Source organism: Carassius gibelio, chromosome B19, assembly GCF_023724105.1.
Source record: "Carassius gibelio isolate Cgi1373 ecotype wild population from Czech Republic chromosome B19, carGib1.2-hapl.c, whole genome shotgun sequence".
NCBI lineage: Eukaryota > Metazoa > Chordata > Actinopteri > Cypriniformes > Cyprinidae > Carassius > Carassius gibelio.
Window position 1 is genome coordinate 28472481 of NC_068414.1, and position 11382 is coordinate 28483862.

Consider the following 11382-nt stretch of genomic DNA (forward strand, 5'->3'; position numbering starts at 1 on the left):
TTCTAACTCCATTGGGTTTCCTATGTACTTCATGTGAACTTATGTGTATTATTATGAAGTTAAATAAACTTGAATTGAATTGAATGTAAGGAGATTTCTCCGTTGCCTCTTTATGTTAGCAAAATTTTGCGGGCTGAAAAGGCAAATTTGCTATTGTCAATAGTGTATGTGAGTATGAAGCAAGTCACTTTCAAACCAAGCAGTTTTCTGTTAGTCAGCGCAGAGAATCTGCTTGACTAACTCACAAAATCTTCTTGGGGAAATCTTTCAAAATTCCTCATCTCATTCATTCCTATTGAAATTACTATGTTTTGCCTGCTAAAATTCGCAGAACAGTTTTGACCCTGGAGCACAAAAGCAGTCATAAGTAGTTTGGGTAGATATATTGGCCAAAAATATACGGGTCAGAATGATTAATTTTTTTTTATGCCAAAAATCTTTTAGATTTTAAGTAAAGATCATCTTCCATGAAGATATTTTGAAAATTTCCTATACCGTAAAAATAATAAAACTTCATTTTTGATAAGTAATATGTATTGCTAAGGACATAAATAAATAAATAAATAAATAAATAAATAAATAAATATATACATATATATAGTTTTTTTTTCTGCACTAACAGATTTCAGATTTTCAAATAGTTGAATCTCGGCCAAATACTGTCCTAACAAACCATACGTCAATGAAAATCTTATTTATTCAGCTTTCAGATGATGTATAAATCTCAAAGTAAAAAAAACTTTATGACTGGTTTTGTGGTCCAGGGTCACTATTGTAAACACTTTAACTTTTAGTTGTGTTCACGAATTTTGCCGGTGAAATCCAGTTATAGGAATCCACAGGTTCCGGAAAGTCTTGTGACGGCAAAAGATTTCCCCAGGTGACTTTTGTATGAGATTTTTAAACAACACTACACTATTGAAAATCGACAAGGTAACCAATGTAATGCAACTGCAGCTTTAGAGGACAGCAGGGTTCCTCTAGATTTTAGAACAGAGCCTATGATGGGAGGCAGTATCTTACCCTTTAGCATGAATATTCATCTTTAGTGTCTTGTTGAAGTAATGGGAACAGAGCCAGTAAAGTTTATTTATATTTCAGTTGATTCATAATTCATCATGCCTTAAATCATGCCTTAATTAATTTGACATCAAATGTGGGTGGCAAATATTTAGTTACAAAGCCTGTATGATGTTACTGTTTCAATTTGATGATGTTTCTTTTTTAATCAGGGTGATGTGGCTTCATACACCGTAAGCAACCATTCTCGTATTCTGGGATCCAATTCGCAAAGCCACGGTAAAAATCCCTGTCAAAAAAACAAACACTGAAACTGTGCGTTTGCCGGAGGGATTGTCATTGTACTCTGTTCCAGTTCCACCAAAGGATTTTGACTCAATTTCAAGGAAACAATAACACAAGTAGGGTGGATAACATCTCAATTTCCTTGTGGGAGAACGAGCCATTTAACTTTGGCACAGACTGCAACTAAAAGGTCTGGTGGGTCTTTAATTGCCTCTCTCCGGAGCAACGCAGATGGACCAGCCAACGCCACCAGTATCATCATGGCTGGAGGTCGATGTGGATTTGGGGTTTGCCCTCTTTTTTCTCTTAATTCTTTGCCTTTTTTTGGTGGTAACCATTGTGCGTTGCGCTCAAACAGTTGTTGATCCATATGGAGCCATTTCCACCTCCACCTACCAGGAGGAGCAGATAAATAACTGATATCTGATCTCGCCAATCCAACACAAAGGACTTTCTGAAAACCTCTGTGTCCAGAATGGAAGTTTGTGCATTATACAATGATGAACAATTGTCAAAGTAGAAAAAGGCTTTTGAAGAATTCCAAAGTTTATTGGATTATATTTATAGGAAAATATACTGTATCAGTCGTTAAAAATATTTTATTTGAATCAGTGTGCTACTTAATGCTTCTTTGTAATTATTTGTGAAATTTACAAGCAACTTTTGAGTGAAATGTTTTATACATCTTACATCATTTGTAGCATATACTGCACATTTTAATATTATTTTGTGTCCTGTCTTTTTTTTTTTTGTATTACATTCACATTTCTTACATTGCATTTCAGTTCATAGGAGACAATTTCCTGCCAAAGGGACTAAAAATACAGAGAACAAATCAATGTCTAACAGCTATTTTTAAATTGTAAATAAGTACAAGAACTGTAGTGGTAGGTTTTTGCACAATATATGGTAGGAGTGGGGGATAACCACAAGATCAAGTCAAGATAAATGTTTATTGCAAAATTGGATTACGTTGAAAAGAGTGATGTAGAAGTATTCTCTATGAAGTTTACACTGGTGATGTACCGGAGGAAAAAGCGGATTTCACACACTGCAAAAATGGCTTATCTTACTTAGTCTTGTTTCTATTCAAAATATCGAGAGAAAAAATGCATTTTGCTTAAACAAGTAAAAATATCTGCCAGTGAGGTAAGTAAAATATTCTTTTAGTAAATGTAAGTAAGTAAATGAGTATTTTAGTAAATGTAAGAGCATTTTTCCCCACTTTACCTTACTACCACACTTTGCAACATCTGACAGACATGTAATGAAATACAATTGCAGAGGTTTTTTGTCTTTTAGTGTTTGAATCTGGGACCTCTTGCAAACGAAAATCATACCAATGAGCCAATAGATATAATGTAGAAATATGCAACATTTGTTAGTTATGTTGTTTAGCCTAAATTACGTTTATACTGAATATTTCAAAAGATGTCAAATGGCACGTATTAACTAACCTAAATGTAAAAAATGGCCTAAAAAAGGCCTATTTCCCATCTGCTAACAGTAATGTTTTTAAGTGATGGTGGCCAAGCTATTTCTATGTGGCCTATTTGTTTCACGCTCTTCTTCAAGGAATTTTCTTGATCTTAGAAAAGATCCTTTTCGTAGGCCCATGGGATTTGTGTGTTAAGGTTTTTAAAAGTTAATTTACCAAAGGTTTCAAAGAATGTACATTTCTAGATGATTGGTATAGTGCTTCACTTTTTTTTCCATGTTTAAATGAAAAGAAACATGCACTGATTATAACACTTATTGTGAACAAAAATGAATAAAGGGATTTTATTATGTTAATAATTACATTTGTCCATTTTACCAAAAGTCTTATTTTATTTATTTATAGGAATATAAGATAGGAATTTGCATAAGGATTTGACTGCATAAGTGCCATGCTGCTGATGACTTGTGTGTGTTTTCAGCTCCTCTGATAGGCAGGCATTGATCAAACTGTCTCACATACCGAAAGGCACTCTTCCATTTCAGCCATTTGAGTGTACACATGCACTAGAGATCTTTCGAAGATCGCAGGAAAGCCATTTTCAGTGGCTATGTGAATAACCTGACCACAAAGCACTTATTTGATGAAACACACCTTGTCCATTTAACTTCGTTTGGAAAAGAAAATTCAATGATATGTGTTAGAGATAATCAGACCAGAATAATAGGCAATTATTTTTAACCAGCCCAGTGTATCATACTGAACATCCTCTTGTATATTTGGAAAACCCTGGGCTTGTAGCCAGCAGGATCCTATCAGCAAACTCATTATTCTATTGTAAGCAAATTGCCCTCGATCCCCTGTAGATAAACTGTCTGTTGTGGAATGCTGATCAGGAGCTGCTACAGCAGTGGCAGTGAACCATGATGCTTCCCAGCAGCCTCAAGTCTCTGGATGGGCACATCTGCAGACTCTTGTCTCTCATGATTAGCTGGAAGTGAGCAGCCTTGATTCCACTTCCTGGGTTCTGCTAACTCCATGAACATCAGCGTACTTGAGACGACCTTCCACCTAAGAAGAACCTTCCCGTCACCAGCTGCATATTCCACCCAAGAATTCATTACTTTCCCCCTCTTTAAACAGTTAAAGAAATTAATAGTACTCTTATGTAACATGAACAGAATCACTCATTAATTCATGTGTTATAAAAACAACTGTAGAATCTAAAATGAAAAAAAAGTATCATGGTATTTTTTGTTTATAAGATAGGAATTGATAACAAAATAAAGATATCTTTGACCATATATTTCCAACATTTATGTAGGACACGTTAAACCAGTTTTTGCGTCTCTGCACCTTTTTATTTTTAGTCTATTAACAGGGCTCTCAAGTTTTGAACTGAGTTCAGAGTGAGATTTTGGCGCCGGCCGCGATGGCGCAGGGGTTTGATGGGGACGGGTGTCTGATCTCCTAAATGACACATATTCTTACAAATAAAATAATATTTATTTAATTCAGCATTTATTTGTTTGTGTGTGTGTGTGTAAGAGGGAGCGAGAGAAAATGGTCAGTGTTTTTTATTGTAGGTGTTGGTAGCTGGTTTTGAGGCCAGGGGTTGGTGGCTCCCATTTGAAGCACTGTGGTTTCAGGCCAGCCATCAAGTGCTAAGCTGTTCTTGGTTTTGGTCTTGTTTAATCCCACCATGCAGAAAACCCTCTCAGCATATGCATTTGAATGAGGGAGCACTAAAACCAATGCAGCTATTTTAGAAAGCCTCCCTGCTTATGTCCCTCACACCTTGATGGACACAGGAGTTCTCTTGTCTGCAGACTAAGCACCAGTAAAAAGAGCTTGTGGTTCCCATTGTGATGAATGGCCATCGGGTTGACCACTCCTTCAGGAACACCTATAGGTGGCTGCTTTACTTAACCTTCCCTTTTCCCCTGTTTCCAGTGGGTTCTCCACTGTTTCCTCTACGGTATCCTCCACAGTCTCTTCCATGGACCCATCTTCTACTGGCACCCTAACTGCCACCTCCACTACTGTCTTCTCCACAGTCTCCTCTTCTGACCCAGCCACCTTTTTAGGGAGCTGATCTTTTAGAGCAAAGCATGAAAGAATGCTCCTTTGCCTCTTCCCTGACATCTTTGAAATAGACGAATGCAATAATCAATATTATACATTGGATAAAATATAATGAAATAGCCTAGGCAAAACGTTTTCAAAATGGGGACCAGGATGTTGTGCAGTAAAAATAAAAGGAAAGAAAAAACTAAAAATAATTCAAACTATTATGTGTACTGGCATACAAATATTAAGGATAGGCCTATTATAGAAGTCTATTATATAAAACTGCAGAGTAGCCCCGCATCCTCTTCAAACTGTAACGTTAGCTATAAAAAAAATAATTCATAATTAATTATTCAGACCACAGAATAGCATTTAACAATAGAGAGATAAAAGAACAATATAGATAGCAATAAAGCCCACAAACAGTAAGGTAAGCCATCATAACCATGATGATCAGTAGTAAATAACATAAAGGTAACAGATGTATTTATGTATGTCAAACTTAGCCAAAATAAGTATTTTTCCTAAGATTAAACTCTTTATTTTCCCCGTTTGTATTACTGTTATTGACATCTTCTGCCACTACTAATATGTCTGCGATCTGTGTGCGATGACGCACTTCCGCTCACGTCCGCGTCCGTCCGATGATATTCGTCTGTTTCCGCCTGGAACTTCCTTTCTGGCAGCGGCTTAATCTTCGCCAACATGCCAGTGAGTACCGGAGAGCGAAAACATGTCAATATAGACCACTTACATGACATTGAGACCTAAATATCGAAGCGGGTTAAAGAACATGTCCTTATGGCTGACCTTAATGTGCGCGTTGTCGCATGAACTCGAAGATGAAAGTAAAAACAAGTGTTAAGTCTTGAATGGCTCGGCAGCATGCGCTCGCGCCCTGCATCAAGATGGCGGCGCGCGCACAGTATAAAAATATGGACGTTTAACAGTAATGTGACGCACGATTACGTGTCTATGTGTTGTATAGTCTGAAATTATAAAATAACACTTTAAAATAGCTGAACTGTGTAATGCCTATGTTTGAGAGGAGTTACCAGTTGCTTTATGACGGTAAAGGATTTCGTGCAGCTCTCTGGAGTTGCCAGAATTAACTCAAAATGATCAAAACGCAATGGCCTCTACATGGCTCTCTCAAAACACAATTATCTGCCTTCCTAGACAATATATTTGGACATTGTATGCTGCTGTTATGGCCAAAATGCTGTCTGGATAGTGGGAAGTTGCTGGACAAATGGTGTTTATTGGCGGTTTTTTCCATGTCAAATCATATTGTTTGTGTTTATAGCTCGCAAAAGATTTGCTGCACCCGACCCCCGAGGAGGAGAAGAGGACGCACAAGAAGAAGCGTCTCGTACAGTGCCCCAATTCTTATTTCATGGATGTCAAGTGTCCAGGTGAGTGTCCTGCACGTGACTCTGGATCATTGGACTAGTTGTCATCTGAATGGTCTTAATGTCCGTCTTGTTTTTCAGGATGTTATAAGATCACGACGGTGTTCAGCCACGCACAGACAGTCGTGCTTTGCGTTGGTTGTTCAACTGTGCTGTGTCAGCCCACCGGAGGCAAAGCTCGACTCACAGAAGGTTTGTTTGTGTTTTTACTCAAACTCAGATATGTTTAGGAGCAACAGTGGAATTGGTAGTATTATAAACCCACATATTATAGAGCTCGGGCGTAGACGTCATGGAATGGTGCATTGTGGGTAACAGCGGCCATTGTAGAGGCAATAGAAAGCCGGTTTGTAATTAGATAGTGTAGCCGGCGTGTCTCCAGAAAAAGTTATAGAATGTGACAAAAAAAAGTTGGCTATACCATATACGGAAAAACTTAATGAAGCCAAACAACGCTACTTAAAAAAAAATCGAGGTTATAATCGGGATCGATCCCTATGAACACAATGTTTGGTGTAATAATTATGAAAGTTTACCCAGCCTCAGTTTCCCTGATATTTCCTCCTACCTGGTCTGTGGAGTGAACGCTTACACCTCCGATCAGTTAAAAAATGTCAAGTCACTGGAGGCTCACCTGCAGTTCACAAATGGATGGGTGCAAGATCTGCTGATCAAACTTGGAGAAAACAATCGTTCAACAAACAAAAGCCATCCGACGCCTGTTGGTGATTTCAGACACTCCTTGTTTTCTTTTCCAAGTAGGAAAATTGTGAAAACGATCATTAGACAGATTACAGCAGTTCGCAATACTGAACCATTTTCCAAAAAATAACCTAAATGAATGACCAAATGACCGACGTCACCTACCGCCTAACATATGCTATTATACAGTACATCTACTTCCGTACTGCGGTTGCCGCAATGCATTGTGACGTGACGTAACAATCCCGACCTCTATTGAGGGTTTCTGTTATTCTACTGTAGTTATTGTCTCGAGGCTTGACGTTAACTTAAGTAGATGTAATTTTAAAATATAAATAGGTTCAGCATTGCTTTCTAAGAATCAGGGATGCAACTTTATAGTATTTATACAAATTTCTATGTTTTGTGCACTGAGACTCGTGAGCCATGGAAATTGCATACATTTGCATACTACATCCAAAAGAAATATCTTAATTGTATTTGATACTATAGCTTCTGTATATATTTTAATTTCACTATTGTTCTGTAAGTATTTTTTAAATACAATAGTATAATGTAAATAATAATAAAGTATGTTAAGTATGTTAATTTGTTTTAAGGCCGCCTGAAAAATCTGCTGTTGATGTAAGGAATGAAGCATAAATCAAGTGGACCGTTTGAAATGCAGATTGAGATCTCACGGATATTCGTTGGCCTGATTCAAGTCATAACATTACTGTAAATTGCTGTAATTTAGTAGAGTCATTTGAATGGAAATGAGTGATTTAGCTTAAACTGATGCTGGAAGATCTGTGATGATGCCACGCAGGTAAACACTGGCACTATTGGGAATAGCATTGAAATGAACCATACAGACAGTACGTTAAGTTAACAGCTGCTGACTGGTGCAAACATAATGTTGCTCTGAGTTCAGTTTAGGATAGATTTAAATAATTTCTCATCGAGTATGACAGCATTTACAGACATTTTTGGGAGTTTGGATGCTGATCCCCTCCCAACTCTTGGCCATTCTTTATCCTTCAGTTTATATAAATCGAATCTTTCCGTAATTTAGGGGCTTGTTGTGCATATTATATTCATCATCACAGGTCTGCAGTGTATTAGTCTCTCTGATTTCTTTCAGACCTTTTAAACTCTTGCAAATCTTTAGGTGATTTTTAATAGATGTTCAGCTAAGTATCATGTGGATGATTGAGGCTTGATTATTAGAGCTTCTAGGCCTATTTGAGCATCGGCTCAACCAGTGAAATGTTGGATGTGCGAACTTTTTGTCCAACTAATGGCAATAATGTCTTAGAAACCAGTTTGAAGTCATTTTATTGTAACTGGAGGCACAGAAATGAAACTTCACCTACAGTATAAAAACAGAATGTGTGCTGCTTTCCAAATGTTTGAGGGCACTGCGGGGTGATATTCATGCTCTTGTTGTTAATGAGCTTAGCTGTTGTGTCTGATAATGACCTTTTTTTTTTAATATGATTTCTCCAGGGTGTTCCTTCAGAAGGAAGCAGCATTAAGATGTTTTCTGGATGCTTTGTTTGAGAGAGAGGGAGGAGACGGACCGGCCTCAGTGACAGCAGCCTGATTATTTCAAGCAAGAGATGAAGTAGATCCAATCACCCATAGAGGTCTGAAGAACTGACAGAAACACCCTCCAACCTAACGTCTCTTTCTCTCTGTCTCACTCTCAATAAAATTTTTGGGCTACAGTGTTGCTTGTGATGAGTTTTTTTTTTTTTTTTTTAACTGTCATGCTTCGCACACGTGGTTGATTTAGTTGATCAGAATTGAGTATTCAACCCATACCAAAGCTATTCTGAGAAAAAATAATCAAACCGTATAATATGCAGGTATGGTGCTTAGAAAATCCATTACCATGAATGCTTAAATCATTTAAACAGCAAGTATTTTAATATGCTGCTTAACATTTCCATGAGAACTGTTTTTGATGATTCCTTAATGAATAGAAAATTAAAAAGTGCATTTTATTTGAAACATTCTCTTGTAACATATGAAAAGTCTTTAATGTGTCCATTTCGCTGAATAGAAGTATACATTTAATCAGGAACCGTAGTATTTCTAAAAGAAAAGAAAAGAAAAAAACATCAAATGGAAGCACTTATTATACCATGAGTTAATAGCCTGCATGTTTTCCCAAAAAATCCCCATCTAAAAATGAAGTATTGCTTAATAAGTGAAGTGAAGTGACATACAGCCAACTATGGTGACCCATACTCAGAATTTGTGTTTTGCATTTAACCCATCTAAAGTAAACTCGCACACCCGGAGCAGTATTACTGAGGTTCTGGTTAAATGTAATAAAACCCTGCAGTATAAATGCATTAGGATTTCTTAATAGCTTTTCAAAAAGGCTTTTCTTCCCAGTATTCATAAAATACAGATGACATTCATTATCAAGGCTGAGGCACCAAAGACCCAAATGAGTGGCTTGAACATAATAACCCACTGAGTGTAGAATGGTGATGATCAAATAGCATCAGTGGATGACATTTTATTAATCTTTACCTGAGAGAAGAACCGCAAGATAAAGTGATACACGACAAGATGCATCAAGAGCAGTTAATCTTACAATACTGTATATAAGATAAACTGTCAAAAAATAAAATAAAATGTCTGAGCTATAATACTCAAACTCATCTGTACAGCGTTTAAAGGCCCACAGCGCAGCACTTTGACAGGAAGCGGTTGTGTCGTGTCATTTAGTTTCTGAGATCATTAGTTGATTGCTTCTCTCTGCCGAGCTGCTATCTTCAGTGGCTCCTTAATGATAATATGATGAAATCAATTCAATTGTATTCTCTACCCTCCAGGAACGAGACCAGTGGACTAAATTGTCTGTGTCCCTCCTTAACCAAATCAACTGCAAATTGTGGCTCCCTAATGACGCCTTGTGGGAATGAAACTGCAGCCTCATGGGAGGATCTCATGATTACTTTCAAGAGTCAAAACTTCAGTATACTCCACTATCTTCTCTTATTATAGATAGATAGCCTATAGATATTATATTGCTTACTCGTTTTTTCTTATGAATTCACCAGGATGCAATCCTTACCACATGGTGTTCTCCTGTGAACCATGTTTTGAAACAATTAATTCATGCAATGGACAATTATTTTCCCATTATGAAGAACATTAGTCTAGATACCACACACTTTGCTTTAGATCAGCAGGCCGGCTTCAACCGTTCTTTACAAATGCAGTTCCCAAAATGACCACACAGTGTCAGAGAATCAGTAACCCAGAAGTCTGCTTTAGCTTTTGGGGTTTATGTTTTGACTACACATGCATTTCGACTGCCTTGTTATCATCAAAACATGCTCTGTTGGCAAATAACAAAAAGCTATTTTAATCAATATATGGCACAGGAAAAACTATTGTATTATATTATATTTAATTGCAAACAATGAAGTTACATTTATTAAAATAAACACTAGATATACTTTGATTGAAATTAATATATCTAACAGTACTTATTATAATGAGTTAAAATGTAGGGTAATAGAAACTAATTTCAAAATAATATTTTAGACTTCTCAGTAATAATTTTATGGAATAAATGGGAACTTTATATATTCAAATTATATTATAATTATATATTAAAGATGGCTTTAAAATTTAGGATGGGGGTCCCACAAATGAGGATGATCACATTTAGCCATAAACAATAGCCTCATATTTATTGTTGCCATGATTTAGCATTGCCATTGCCTTACATTGAGATGCTCTCAAGGGTGAACTTGACCTTCAGCCTCAACAATCCCTAAATTCACATGTCTGTCTGGCTCCATGCAATGGCCAGTTTTCACCGTCCAGTTAATTCTTGATAGACTTGAGGTTTCCACATACTCTTAAGAGCATTTAAGCACTCTCTTTAAAAACAAACAAAACAATAACACCTAAAACTGGACAGGTAAGAAAGCCTCCTGCTAAATGCAATCAAACATCTCGCCATCATAATTTTTAATGCTGCTGTCTTTAGTTGATATATTAAATGCTTGTTTTCCGTGACATGTCTATATGTTATGCTGCTGTCAGAGTGAAAGTCTCTCCGGATGCCTGACTGTGAGTTGCGCTCATGTGAAGTACTACCGAAGGCCATCTGTAGTAATAGGGTCATCTATTATAGGGCTCTCACTCGCTCTCTGGTTTCCATTCCCCGGCCCCTGTCTCAGCACTTCGTCAGGACGAATGAGAGGAGGAGTTTAACTAAGCACATTACTGTGGGCCACATGCATATCCCAGCACTCCCTCAATTAAACCCCCTCCACCATAATCTTTGTTATCCCATTAACACACATGCGCAAGAGTGCCTGAACATGCTTGACTTTACTGGTGTCCATCACAGATTAAAAACAACAACAACAACTGTATACTGTAATTCATACTGTAAAAAAACAATTAGCCCACATTATATCTAGCTTTTCTTAGTCACAG

The 11382-nt window shown here is 37.1% G+C and overlaps 2 protein-coding genes across 2 annotated transcripts; both read left to right on the forward strand.

Moving 5' to 3' along the window:
• Window positions 1-1044: 1044 nt before the first annotated feature.
• On the forward strand, window positions 1045-1933 carry LOC127978655 (cortexin domain-containing 1-like). The gene has a single exon (XM_052583456.1). It carries the CDS (start codon window positions 1537-1539, stop codon window positions 1723-1725), a length of 189 nt encoding a protein of 62 aa, XP_052439416.1. The 5' UTR covers window positions 1045-1536; the 3' UTR covers window positions 1726-1933.
• A 3532-nt stretch (window positions 1934-5465) lies between these two features.
• Window positions 5466-8636, forward strand: LOC127979654 (40S ribosomal protein S27). The gene is made up of 4 exons (XM_052585242.1): window positions 5466-5524; window positions 6120-6228; window positions 6307-6417; window positions 8416-8636. Exons 1-4 carry the CDS (start codon window positions 5519-5521, stop codon window positions 8442-8444), a joined length of 255 nt encoding a protein of 84 aa, XP_052441202.1. The 5' UTR covers window positions 5466-5518; the 3' UTR covers window positions 8445-8636.
• Window positions 8637-11382: the final 2746 nt, after the last annotated feature.